This window comes from Mytilus californianus, unplaced genomic scaffold (assembly GCF_021869535.1).
Source record: "Mytilus californianus isolate M0D057914Y unplaced genomic scaffold, xbMytCali1.0.p SCAF_6, whole genome shotgun sequence".
NCBI lineage: Eukaryota > Metazoa > Mollusca > Bivalvia > Mytilida > Mytilidae > Mytilus > Mytilus californianus.
In genome coordinates this window covers 20,825,824-20,840,559 of record NW_026262712.1, presented here as the reverse complement: position 1 = coordinate 20,840,559, position 14,736 = coordinate 20,825,824, and the positions used below count along the sequence as shown (strand labels likewise).

Below are 14,736 nucleotides of genomic sequence, written 5' to 3'. Positions count from 1 at the left end.
TGTCAGTAACTGCTAGTAGTCTGTTGTTATTTATGTATTATTGTCATTTTGTTTATTTTCTTTTGTTTCCTATTCTGACATCGGACTCGGACTTCTCTTAAACTGAGTTTTACTGTGCGTACTGTTGTACGTTTGTTTTTTCTACATTGGCTAGAGGTATAGGGGGAGGGTTGGGATCTCAAAAAACATGTTTAACCCCGCCGCATTTTTGCGCCTGTCCCAAGTCAGGAGCCTCTGGCCTTTGTAAGTCTTGAATCATTTTTATACGACCGCAAAAAAATTTTGCGGTCGTATATTGGTATGACGTTGGCGGCGTCGTCGTCCGAAGACACATTGGTTTTCGCACTCTACCTTTAGTTTAAGTGAATGGATCTCTATGAAATTTTACCATAAGGTTCAATACCACAAAAGGAAGGTTGGGATTGATTTTGGGGGTTATGGTACCAACAGTTAAGGAATTAGGGGCCAAAAATTAGCATATTTGTAACTTCCAGACATAACTTGTGTGTTAGTGTATGGATAGATCTCTCTGACATTGTACCACAAGGTTTCATATCACAAAGGGAATGCTGGGATTGATTTTGGGGGTAATTGCCTCAAAATTTTAGGAATTAGGGGCCAAAAAAGGGACAAAAAACAAGCATTTTTCTAGTTTCATGACAATAACTTGTGTGTAAGTGTATGGATCTTTCTGAAATTGTACTACAAGGTTCCATATCACAAAGGGAAAGCTGGAATTGAGTTTGGGGGTAATTGCCCAAAACGTTTAGGAAAAAGGGGCCAAAAATAAGCATTTTTCTAGTTCCAGACAATAACTTGTGTTCAAGTGTATGGATCTCTCTGAAATTGTACTGCAAGGTACTATACCACTAAGGGAAGGCTGGGATTGATTTTTGGGGTAATTGCCTCAAAATTTTAGGAATTAGGGGCCAAAAAGGGGCATAAACAAGCATTTTTCTAGTTTCTGGACAATAACTTGTGTGTAAGTGTATGGATCTTTATGAAATTGTACTACAAGGTTCCATATCACAAAGGAAAAGCTGGGTTTGAGTTTGGGGGTAATTGCCCTAAAAGAATTTGGGGCCAAAAAGGGGCCAAACAACAAGCATTTTTCTAGTTTCCAGACAATAACTTGTGTTCAAGTGTATGGATCTCTCTGAAATTGTACTGCAAGGTACCCTACCACAAAGGGAAGGCTGGGATTGAGTTTTGGGGTGATGAATCAGAAGGGGGTTCAAAAATTTTGGGGGGGGCATTTTTTTTTCTTTAAAATTTTCCATTTTAAATTGGTTATTTCTGATTTATATATGAAAGCAAATAATAATGATATGGTTTGAATAGGTAAATTAAAATTTTTTAAGTTCTTAGACCACATTCATTCTGTGTCAGAAACCTATGCCCTGTCAAATATTTAATCACAATCCAAATTCAGAGCTGTATCAAGCTTGAATATTGTGTCCATACTTGCCCCAACTGTTCAGGGTTCCACCTCTGCGGTCGTATCAAGCTGCGCCCCAGCGGAGCATTTAATTAATTTTAGTTTCTTGTGTATAATTTGGAGTTTAGTATGACGTCCATTATCACTGAACTAGTATACATATTTGTTTAGGGGCCAGCTGAAGGATGCCTCCGGGTGCGGGAGTTTCTCGCTGCATTAAAGACCCATTGGTGGCCTTCGGCTGTTGTCTGCTCCATGGTCGGGTTGTTGTCTCTTTGACACATTCCCTATTTCCGTTCTCAATTTTATAATATACTGAAAAATGAATCTCTCTATGTCTCAGCTTCTAAGCAAACATTCAAATATATCTAAGTTTACAATCATTATGGACAGACAAGGGTTAATAATTATGAAGAGACAAGGTTTAACCCTTTCCCTTTCACACCGGTACAGCTTACCGGTGAAGCCAATTTCAAGATATTTTTGGGGCATTTAGACTTGTTCCATCACCATTTGCTGACGTACAGATGTGGTTAAGGGCTCAAATTGATCATCAGATAACCAGCAATGTAATTTAATGTGCATCAAACTTCTATCATTATTAGTTGATAGTCAAGTCGCCTCTTACTGATGTGTAATTTTTCTTCCATATTTTAAAGAATATTTTCAAAAAGAAGTGCAAAGAAAACTGCTCTTTTTAGCGGAATTAAGACTTTTTTCAATAACTGTGCAGTGAGTTTTTATACGACCGCAAAAATTAAAAAATTTTTGGTCGTATATTGGTATGTCGTCGTCATCGTCGTCCGAAGACACATTGGTTTTCGCACTCTAACTTTAGTTTAAGTGAATGGATCTCCATGAAATTTTACCATAAGGTTCAATACCACAAAAGGAAGGTTGGGATTGATTTTGGGGGTTATGGTACCAACAGTTAAGGAATTAGGGGCCAAAAATAAGCATTTTTGTAACTTCCAGACAATAACTTGTGTGTAAGTGTATGGATCTCTCTGACATTGTACCACAAGGTTTCATATCACAAAGGGAAGGCTGTAATTGATTTTGGGGGTAATTGCCTCAAAATTTTAGGAATTAGGGGCCAAAAAAAGGGGCAAAAAACAAGCATTTTTCTAGTTTCATGACAATAACTTGTGTGTAAGTGTTTGGATATTTCTGAAATTGTACTACAAGGTTCCATATCACAAAGGGAAAGCTGGAATTGAGTTTGGGGGTAATTGCCCAAAACGTTTAGGAATTGGGGGGCCAAAAAGGGGCCAAAAATAAGCATTTTTCTAGTTTCCAGACAATAACTTGTGTTCAAGTGTATGGATCTCTGAAATTGTACTGCAAGGTACCATACCACAAAGGGAGGTCTGGGATTGAGTTTGGGGGTGATGAATCATAAGGGGGTTCAAAAAATTTGGGGGGGGGGGATTTTTTTTTTTTCTTTTTTTTTCTTTTTTTCCTTTTTTTTTTTCTTTTAAAATTGTCCATTTTAAGTTGGTTATTTCTGATTTATATTTAAAAGCAAATAATAATGATATGGTAGGAGATACACACCAAACAGGATGTGTAAATTATTATATTATAAGTATTGTGCAATAACAAGAAATTTTCAATTGCACAGTATTGCACAATAGCAAGAAATCTTCAATTGCACAGTATTGCGCAATAGCAAGAAATCTTCAATTGCACAGTATTGCGCAATAGCAAGAAATATCCAATAGCACAATATTGCGCAATAGCAAGAAATTGTCAATTGTACAGTATTGCGCAATAGCAAGAAATATTTAATTGCACAGTATTGTGCAAAAGAAGATACTTTGTATAAATTGCTTATTTCTTGATCAATTTCAATGGGGTTTTATTCTTGAATTCTTGGGGTTCTTTAATATGCTGAATCTAACCGTGTATTAAGTTTTTGGATTTTGGGCCCTGTTTTTAAATTGGTCCACATTGAGGTCCAAAGGATCCAAAATTTAACTTTGTTTGATTTCATCAAAAATTGAATAATTGGGGTTCTTTGATATGCCAAATCTAACCGTGTATTTAGATTCTTAATTTTTGGTTCCGTTTTCAAATTGGTCTACATTATGGTCTACACCAAAGGGTCCAAAATTAAACTTAGTTTGATTTTAACAAAAATTTGAATTTTTAGGGTTCTTTGATATGCTGAATCTAAACATGTATTTAGATTTTTGATTATGGGCCCTGTTTTCAAGTTGGTCCAAATCGGGGTCCAAAATTAAACTTTGTTTGATTTCAACAAAAATTGAATATATGGGGTTCTTTGATATGCTGAATCTAACCATGTATTTAGATTTTTGATTTTTGGGCCCCGTTATCAAATTTGTCCACATTGAGGTCAAAAGGGTCCAAAATTAAACTTTATTTGATTTCATCAAAAATTGAATTCTTGGGGTTCTTTGATATGCTGAATCTAACCATGTATTTAGATTTTGGATATTGGACCATAATAGGTGAATGTCCAATTTAAAATTTTTAAGTTCTTAGACCACATTCATTCTGTGTCAGAAACCTATGCTGTGTCAAATATTTAATCACAATCCAAATTCAGAGCTGTATCAAGCTTGAATGTTGTGTCCATACTTGCCCCAACTGTTCAGGGTTCGACCTCTGCGGTCGTATCAAGCTGCCCATTTTATTAAAGAATAATATTAAAATAATAGTTCTAACTTGTACACTAGTTGAAAATGTAATTTTTAGTGTACCAGCGCAATCACAAACTTGAAATGCGCTAAAAATCCGAAGTCATTTCTTAAAGATTTAATGGTAAAAGAGACAAAAACCACTAAAATATCCTGAAATTTTTTGGCAAAGTTGAAATAGATGTAACAAAACATGGTTTCGTAAGTGTTGTGGTATTATAAAGTTGAAAACACTTTTGCTTAAATAAAGGAACATGTTTATTTCAATGAAAAAAATGACATTCTAAAGAGTTTATTCCTCCTATATTTGCGTAAAAATCATGCATTTGGCGACAAAAAATTATCATCTGAACACATAATTTCTAAAAGATAACAAACAAGGTGAGGATCTTTATAATTTTTTTTTTCTTTTACATTTCTTGAGTAGTAGACTTAAGTACTTAAACTTCAATAAATTCTTGATGATGCCAGTGGCGCAGGAGTATGCTGAACTATCCCAAGGTGGTACGATTGCATGTTCGAATCTCACTGTCGGAGTTGGAAGAATCATTTCCTATATTAATTGTAACTTAACTTAACTTTACTTTCAATTTCAAAAAGAAAACCTACGAAATGATTTAAAAAGAATGCGTGTGCCAAATTGCCCCCCCCCCCCCACCCCACCCCTTTTTTACCCCATTTGCTCCATTGGGCTCGGTCCAGGGTGTACCTGATCAAGCTAGCATTGGTAATTCAATGAATTTTCCCTTGTAAAAACAAAATTAAAGTTACTGATTGATTGAAAACGAATTAGACAAAAAACTAGTCTCCTAGTTTGAAATTGGATGAAAAGAGGGTCTAAAATCAGTTATTTTGAATGTTACGGACATCTATATTTCAAGGCCTATAGCATGTTATTCCTCTTTTAATACCAATATGATAACTAGTCTTTCTTTAACAGACTCGAGGCATTGTGTTTCCACCAAAACCTTACCCTATTAGCGCAACAATATGTCTACACGACTTTTTGCCCAAGGATTTTGTATTTATTCACTTTTTCTCCAACAGTCACGTGACCAAAAAAGGACGAATTATCTTCAAACTTAATTTTCTGAAATATTTGACCAATTATCTTTCATTTGAGCCCAACATGACATGTGCATGACAATTGATGCGAATGCAGTATTCATTTGAACTTTGAAAGTGTCTTTTCAATAAGTAAAGGTCTAAAATGCCTGAAAGGGAAAGGGTTAATCATTATAGACAAATAATTGATAAGAAATGTTAGGTACGTGAAATCATGATACTTAGCTGATACTATTTGAAATACTGAATATTTTATCGCGATATAGTTTATAGAAATGTTTTATGTTTTCAGGGTTTGTGTCTGTATTGGTGTACATCAAGTTTGTATGGTGTTGTACAGTATATGGTTATTCAGCAGCCAAAGGTCCGAAGAGCTCTGAGAATACCAAAAGTTAATAACGAAAGTGAAAAACCTATGACTGATATTATCAGAACGGCTAAGAAAAAATATTTTGGAATAAAGGATTGATTTTAAGTGAAATATTAATGTGTTCAGATACTGTAAATTCAGAAATTGTTGCGTGCATTAATTATTGCGATTTTGTCATTTTAGACTTCAATGCGATTTTAATTTTTACAATTTTGAGACAAATCCTGTTTAATTCATATAAAATATTTAAATTATTGCGTTCACAACTCTGTTGCATTTATCCCAATACTAAAAACCTCGCAATAATTTCTGAGTTTACAGTAGTAGACATTTTATTTCTTTTAAGATATATTTTTCAGGGTTTTTCAGGGTTCAGTCATAATCAGAGACCTAGGAATAACTTTTTTCTGTTGAATTTAGTAGTGGGATAAACACAGAGGAGCTGTTTCATTTTGGACATTGCAATGATTACATATGCAATATGTCTGCTGTTTCACCATCTGTATGATGCTAAAATGTCTAAAAACAGAAAGGAAAACTCATTTTCATGAAATTTGATGTGTTTCATTGTCATAATTAGCTCAAAAGCTAACGTCGTAGTGACGAGAACAAAAAGTAAAAAGTTGAAGTAGCACAAGGACAGAATTGCAATTAATTGCACATAGAAACTGAAGACTGTTTCCAAGTTGGAATGCACATGTGCTTCACAATGGTAAACTGTTCCTGGTTCACCAGTGGAACCCATCATGCTGACCAGTGTTGATAAAATGCATTTGCTGATGTCATAAAAAAAATGACAGAATTCTGGTTATAACAAGTAAAGCATAGTCATGTGTATCAATTTGGATCAACCTAACCCTAACCCATAATGGGGGCTATAAAAACTTTAAAGGTTTATCATTAAATAACTTTGGTTGTATTATGTTCTTTAGCAAATTCTCCTGATATACCTATATTAAAAAATATATTTGCAATCTGATTTCAGACTACAATTATCATCATGAGTTCAAAAATATGTTTGATGTTCTTGCCTGCCAACCGACTTTACTGATATGACTATAAATAAAGATTGGGTAAATATGTTGAGGGACAGAAATAAAAATTTTCAGATACTGTCTATGGACATCAAAACTCTCAAATGACTTATAGGGTTAGATAACAATTTATGTTTTGGCCGCCCCCCCCCCCCCCCCCCCCTTTCGTGGGAAAAATTTGGGTGATTATATAGGGAATCACTGAAACATGACTGGAGCGGCCCCACCCCCCCTTTTAGGTCAGTCAGCGGGCCCCCCCTTTTGAAAAGTTCTAGATCCGCCACTGCTTGGTACAGGTTTGAATTTGGATTGTAATTAAATATTTGACAAATAATAGTTTTTTGCCACAGAATAACTGTAGTCAAAGAACTTACAAATTGGTAATATGATTTGAATCTATATTCAATTTTTTGCTTTTGTGCAATACACTATGCTGTTGCAAATTGAGCCCCTCCCCCCTAAATGAAATTGACCCCGTTTTTTTTTTTTTGCTTTTGTGCAACATATTATCCTGTTGAATATTAACCCCCCCAAAAAAAATATTTGAAGAAATTTCTTTTTAATTTTTAAAATCTGAAATGAGAAAAAATAGTTCCCCCCCCCCCCCCCCCCCACCCCCAATTTTTTTTCACCTCTCTTTCCCTTATTCCAAAACAAGTTGCTTTCTTTAAACAAGAGGCTCTCAAGAGCCTGAATCGCTCACCTGTATTTCAGAGGAGAAGATTTTTAAATGTTAGCAAACTTAGCTTGATGAACAAATTGTGTAAAATTGTCTTTAAAGGGCAATAACTCCTTAAGGGGTCAATTGACAATTATGGTCATATTAACTTTTTTGTAGATCTTACTTTGCTGAACATTATTGCTGTTTACATTTTATATATATCTATAATTATATTCAAAATAATAACAAAAAACTGCAAAATTTTGTTAAAACTACCAATTCGGTGGCAGCAACCCAACAATGGGTTGTTCGATTCGTCTGAAAATTTCAGAGCTGATAGATCTTGACCAATTGAACAATTTTACCCATTGTCAGATTTGCTCTAAAAGCTTTAGTTTTTGAGATATATGCCAAAAACTGCATTTGACCCCTATGTTTTATTTTTAGCCATGGCGGCCATGTTTGTCGATGGATCAAAACTTCGGATACAATTTATAAACTAGATACCCTAAGGAACATTTAGTTAAAGTTTGAAGGTATTTGGCCCAGTAGTTTCAGAGGAGAAGATTTTTGAAATAGTTTACGACAGACGACGGACGCCAAGTGATGGCATAAGCTCACATGGGCCCTGGTGAGCTATAAAAGAAAAGCAATACGTGAACCTAAGACCGCTGACTGCCGGGTCACCAAATTTGTGTTTGCTTTTGAATTGAAATACAGTGGCAGATCCAGAAATTTTCATAAGAGGGGGGCCGCTCCAGTCATGCTTCAGTGATTCCCTATATAATCAACCAAATTTTTCCCACAAAAGGGGGGGCCCAGGCCCCCTGGAAAACTCTCTAAATCCGCCCCTGAAATAATTGACTGTGAATAGAAGAAGCCAGTTGAAAGTGTATATTTACAGCTACTATTTGAATATACATTTTAAAGCTTGACTATTTTATTTATTACTTGGGAATGTACATAATTTTTCCGATTATATCCCTTTTGCAAATCCCAATTTCTACAAACCGGATGACTTATGCAAATTGCACAAACCAATCGCAATATAAATTAGTGCACTCAGTTTGCTTTATAATCTGGAATTCTAGATGCATTTATTTTATCTATCATATCTTTATATTTTGTTTCCTGCATGGATGCCTTTTTATTCTCAAGTCGTTACTCATGGTAGATGTTGTATAGATAAATTTAAAGTCCAATTTCCATGTGCGACGAAACCTGTGGCATCCAATTGATTGAGATCTCTTATAAAGAGACTTATTTTTTGGTCTCATAAAACATCTAAAATTTTAAGGATTTCCTGATTTTACTTAAATCAATTCAAACATTCTACAGGGAAACTTGGTTTTGCCGAAGAATATCTTAATTCAGAAGTTTTATGAATACCTGTAGTCCTGTACACACTTTCAAAATAACCAATTTATATAAAAAGATATGTAGATAAAAAAAGATACCAGAATTAAAATGATGTATGCCAGACGCGAGTTAAGTCTACAAAAAAAGCATCAGTGACCCTCGAATGAAAAAAATTAAAAGGCTAAATAAATTACAAAGTTAAGGAATCTATACCTTTGGTAGACAATCCTTAGTTTTTCGAAAAGGTCAAAGTTTATTATAGGACAGTGAGTAAAAAAAGAAACAAAAGAGAAACAGCTAGAGGTCAGAATACCATTAATAATGATGACCGTTCTTGAAAGTCACATGACAAGCTCTTTCTGCCGTGTCCTGAATTTAGAAAAGAAAAACGAAAATGCCATTTCACGAGTGAAATTAGTATTATTGCATGCTAGCAGTATTTTAGTGCACGAAATAGTAAATAGAAAGCATACACACTGATACTCAGGAAAAGAATACGCATTTTCGTCATCACATATATTAATCTAATAGTTGAATTCGAATGTCAAACTACCTACATCAAATGTTGTGACTCCGGATTCATTGACATTTTATACCGAATTTTTTTGAACGCAAACCGATAGTTTGTGTTTGAAATGTGATCTATAGTGTGAATGAATCAAGACGTGAAGGATAGTTGGTCAACACAGTGAATACAATTTTCAAAACTGTACCATATGGCACAAATGTCTAGATGCTATATAATAAGGTTAAACTATTAAAACAAATAAACATAAATAGAATTGAAATTTTATAATAAACATACATTCCTGTTAATAATTTTTTTCAAAAAATTTTGAATATACATATATATAATATCAATAAACACAAACATCAAGTATTTACGGATGGACATTTTATTTATCGAATGAATCAATTTTTAAATTCTAACATTCCACTATATAAATAAACATCCATACTTGAACAGTATAACATAATTAACATTATGGGAGTAATTAAATTTTGTTATGATTATTGTAAATTATTATTACTTTTTTAGCTCACCTGGCCCGAAGGGCCAAGTGAGCTTTTCTCATCACTTGGCGTCCGTCGTCCGTCGTCGGCGTTAACTTTTTACATTTTGAACTTCTTCTAGAGAACCACTGAATGGAATGAAACCAAACATGGCATGAATGTTCCTTATGAGGTGCTGACCAAGTGTTGTTACTTTGTAGCCGATCCATCATCCAAGATGGCCGCCAGCGGGGGACTTAGTTTAACATAGGACCCTATGGGAAATGCATACAAATGACTTCTTTTAGAGAACCACTGAATGGAATGAAACCAAACATGGCATGAATGTTCATTATGAGGTGCTCACCAAGTGTTGTTACTTTATAGCCGATCCATCATCCAAGATGGCCGCCAGCGGGGGACTTAGTTTAACATAGGACCCTATGGGAAATGCATACAAATGACTTCTTTTAGAGAACCACTGAATGGAATAAAACCAAACATGGCATGAATGTTCCTTATGAGGTGCTGACCATGTGTTGTTACTTTGTAGCCGATCCATCATCCAAGATGGCCGCCATCAGGGAACTTAGTTTTACATAGGACCCTATGGGAAATACATACAAATGTCTTCTTTTAGAGAACCACTGAATGGAATAAAACCAAACATGGCATGAATGTTCCTTATGAGGTGCTGACCAAGTGTTGTTACTTTGTAGCCGATCCATCATCCAAGATGGCCGCCATCGGGGAACTTAGTTTAACATAGGACCCTATGGGAAATACATAAAAATGTCTTCTTTTAGAGAACCACTGAATGGAATGGAACCAAACATGGCATGAATGTTCCTTATGAAATGCTGACCAAGTGTTGTTACTTTGCAATCGGTCCTTCATCCAAGATGGCCGCCAGCGGGGGACTTAGTTTAACATAGGACCCTACGGGAAATACATACAAATGTCTTCTTTTAGAGAACCACTGAATGGAATGAAACCAAACATGGCATGAATGTTCCTTATGAGGTTCTGACCAAGTGTTGTTACTTTGTAGCCGATCCATCATCCAAGATGGCCGCCAGCGGGGGACTTAGTTTAACATAGGACCCTATGGGAAATACATACAAATGTCTTCTTTTAGAGAACCACTGAATGGAATGAAACCAAACATGGCATGAATGTTCCTTATGAGGTGTTGACCAAGTGTTGTTACTTTGCAGTCGGTCCATCATCCAAGATGGCCGACAGCAGGGGACTTAGTTTAACAAAGGACCTATGGGAAATACATACAAATGTCTTCTTTTAGAGAACCACTGAATGGAATGAAACCAAACATGGCATGAATCTTCCTTATGAAATGCTGACCAAGTGTTGTTACTTTGTAGCCGATCCATTATCCAAGATGGCCCAGCGGGGGACTTAGTTTTACATAGGACCCTTTGGGAAATACATAAAAATGTCTTCTTTTAGAGAACCAATAAATGGAATGGAACCAAACATGGCATGAATGTTCCTTATGAGATGTTGACCAAGTGTTGTTACTTTGCAGCCGATCCATCATCCAAGATGACCGACAGCGGGGGACTTAGTTTAACATAGGACCCTATGGGAAATACATACAAATGTCTTCTTTTAGAGAACCACTGAATGGAATGAAACCAAACATGGCATGAATGTTCCTTATGAGGTGCTGACCAAGTGTTGTTACTTTGCAGTCGGTCCATCATCCAAGATGGCCGACAGCAGGGGACTTAGTTTAACAAAGGACCTATGGGAAATACATACAAATGTCTTCTTTTAAAGAACCACTGAATGGAATGAAACCAAACATGGCATGAATCTTCCTTATGAGATGCTGACCAAGTGTTGTTACTTTGTAGCCGATCCATCATCCAAGATGGCCGCTAGGGGGGGAAGGGGGGGCTTAGTTTAACATAGGACCCTATTGGAAATACATACAAATGTCTTCTTTTAGAGTACCACTGAATGGAATGAAATCAAACATGGCATGAATGTTCCTTATGAAGTGCTGACCAAGTGTTGCTACTTTGTTGCCGATTTACTGTTCAAGATGGCCACCAGGATATTTTATTAAATAACGGGACCAATATTAATCAAAATTTGGCCTCAATCATTATTTGGGTATCTGTTATGATTTTTATCTATCTTTACATGATTTCTAAAACCAAAGTAGAGTCAGGTGAGCGACACAGGCTCTTGAGAGCCTCTAGTTTTGTGAGCTGCAAGGATTTAAAATCATGCTTTGTGAATTGAAAACACACAAGTATTTTTATTCACGACTGTTTAAAATTTAAATATTTAATTAATTTATCTTACTTTCCGTTTTATGGATATATTACAATACAAATAACAATCACTTATAAAACCTTACTAAAACGGTATGAAATAATTAACGTAGAAATATAATGATTATTGTTTATCAAGATTTTTTTTGTAGGATGCAAGGATTTATTCAGATTTAATTATTATGTTTCCTTTACAAATGAATATTTAAAATACCAAAGCAGAGTATCCTGCCATATAAAATATTTGTTCCTTAATTGCAACTATGAAAATATTCTGACTGCAATTATTGTTAGTTTCTTCAGACGTATTTTTGTATATATTTCTTTGATTTCGATAAAATTAATTGAATTAAATATTTTTGATAATAATATTATCTTTCTGTTTTCCGATCTAATATAAATATTTTAACCAGAATGTTCTCTCCCATAAGTCATGATGAAAAAACACAATATCACATGGTTAAAATCTTCAAACATAGTGAGTTTACATGTTATCAGAAAATGGACAATACCACGTTATAATTGACCTAGATACACACGGTGTACAGTGGTCATGTTATAACAAATATAATTGCGTCGTCATGATATTTATAGAATAACTAATCGAAGAATTCAAATAGAGAAAAATATTCAACGAGTGACCGAACAACACATTAATTCACGAATGCGCGTAGCGCATGAGTTAATTATCAATGTTGTTCGGTCACGAGTTGAATATTTTTCGATATTTGAATTCTTTGATTAGTTATTCTTTTTATTACATTGGCAAATGGCTTTTTTTAATGAAATTAATGTAGAAAATGTAAGGAACTATATCTTTTTTCTACGCATTCACAATTTGTTTTGATCCGACGTTATCGACGTCTTGACAACGCCTATTGTGGTATGACGTCAGAGAGTGAAATAACCACGTTTATTTCACATGTGAAATTATCGGTTTTTATTTGACTGGGAAATCAATGTAATTCAATGCTACCAATGTAATAATTGTTTAGAAATCAAAGCGCTTATAAACATTCACATTACTAAAAACACATATGTTGGTTCTTATATTTAAACCATTTTAATTATTAACTTCAACTTTTAGTCTTTATTGTTTTGCTTTCCAATTTACTTTGATTGTTGCAATGTCACGCGGTAGCCTAGCCATAGAGGGACAATATCAAAGATGTTGATAACAACCTGTATAAATGATTGAAAACTTTCGAGACGTTCTGAGAATTTTATTCTGTTTTCCGGCCGAGAGATATCGAGTGGCCCATAGACACATCCAAAACTCGCCAATATATAAGCGTGAACCCCTCAGGGGGTTCACGCAAAAAATTCATTCCCTCATGATATGATCATAATCTGAATTCAAATTTCTAATTAAGTTTGCAACCATTATTACCCTTTTAAATACATCATACAAGTCTTAAATATAAAATGACATACAAAGTCATGGCTAAATTAATATTAATTAATAGTAGCTTTTAAAAATAAATTGACAGCTAATCACCTCAAGACAATCATCATTTCTTAATATATAATTTACAAGCAGTGTAAGGGAGGTTATCAATCATTGTTGTTTCAAATCGGGATTGGATTACCTCTCTTAGACTGCTTTTAGATTGTCCTAATTGTCCTTTAACCAGAAAAAAACTTGTTTATCTTCCTTTTTTGCATCTAATTCCTAATTGGTTTGAGCTATAACCCCCCATAGTCAATCATAACCATCCCTTTATTGAATGGATTCATACTCTTTAACACAAGTTATTGTCTGGAAACTACAAAAATGCCCTTTTTTTGGCCCCCAATTCCTAAACAGTTGGGACCATAACCCCCAAAATCAATCCCAACTTCCTTTAGTGGTTATAAACCTTGTGTAAAAATTTTATTGATTTCTATTTACTTATACTTAAGTTATTATCTGGAAACCATCCGTTTTCTGACGACGACGACGCAGACGACTATGACAACGTGATACCAATATACGACCAAAAAAAAAAATGTATAAAAACGGCAAAATTTTCTTAAAATTATCTATTCAGGGTAGCAACACAACAACAGGTAGTCTGATTCATCTGAAAATGTCAGGACAGATAGATCTTGACCTAATGAACATTTTACCCCTGTCAGATTTGCTCTAAATGCTTTGGTTTCAGAGATATATGCCAAAATCTACATTTTACCCCTATGTTCTATTTTTAGCCATGGCAGCCATCTTAGTTGTTTGGCCGGGTCACCGGACACATTTTTTAAACTAGATACCCCAATGATGATTGTGGCCAAGTTTGGTTTAATTTGGCCCAGTAGTTTTAGAGGAGATAATTTTGTAAAAGTTAATGATAAGGGACGACGAACGCCAAGTGATGAGAAAAGCTCACTTGGCCCTTTGGGCCAGGTGAGCTGAAAATTAACACTTTTCAGTTTCCTTGGAAATGATGAAAAAAACAATTAATAAATAATACAAGTGCCAACTAAATTTTAATGAAGGAACAAAATAAATAGGTCATTCTTTGTCAATCATTCAAAAGTTGCAGTTTTTAATCATTGATGTTAATAGAACTTGTCTGATTTATCTGTCTCTTAATCAGGTGATGTTAATAGCCTGATTTATCTGTTACTCAATCAGGTGATGTTAATAGCCTGATTTATCTGGTCCGACAAAGTTTCTACTCTCCTAAAATAATGCAGCAGCTTTGTGTGGAGAAAGTCATACAACTGAAACAGAAAAATAGAAAATTTTAAAATACAATATGTAAAATGAATTAGATGTTGTGTAATCTACTGCTCATTCTAAAACTCCAATCAATGTTTCTGTTCTCCATTACTGTGTACCTTACAACAAAATTATTTTCATTAATC

General features: G+C 34.7%; 1 protein-coding gene and 1 long non-coding RNA gene across 4 annotated transcripts in view; both read left to right on the top strand.

Annotated features, from left to right (window-relative positions):
* LOC127706194 (cytochrome c oxidase assembly protein COX18, mitochondrial-like) overlaps nt 1–6,518 on the top strand; it is a 78,678-nt gene extending 72,160 nt beyond the window's left edge. For all 3 annotated transcript variants that reach the window (XM_052210675.1, XM_052210674.1, XM_052210676.1), the window contains one exon: nt 5,462–6,518. In XM_052210675.1, the coding sequence (XP_052066635.1) occupies nt 5,462–5,638 (177 nt within the window). In that variant the 3' untranslated portion in view covers nt 5,639–6,518. The remainder of the gene's footprint in view (nt 1–5,461) is intronic.
* Nucleotides 6,519–6,777: 259 nt separating this feature from the next.
* On the top strand, nt 6,778–12,258 carry LOC127704443 (uncharacterized). Its single transcript, XR_007983277.1, has 2 exons — nt 6,778–9,945; nt 10,278–12,258. It is a non-coding gene; the product is annotated as an uncharacterized LOC127704443 (long non-coding RNA).
* Nucleotides 12,259–14,736: the final 2,478 nt, after the last annotated feature.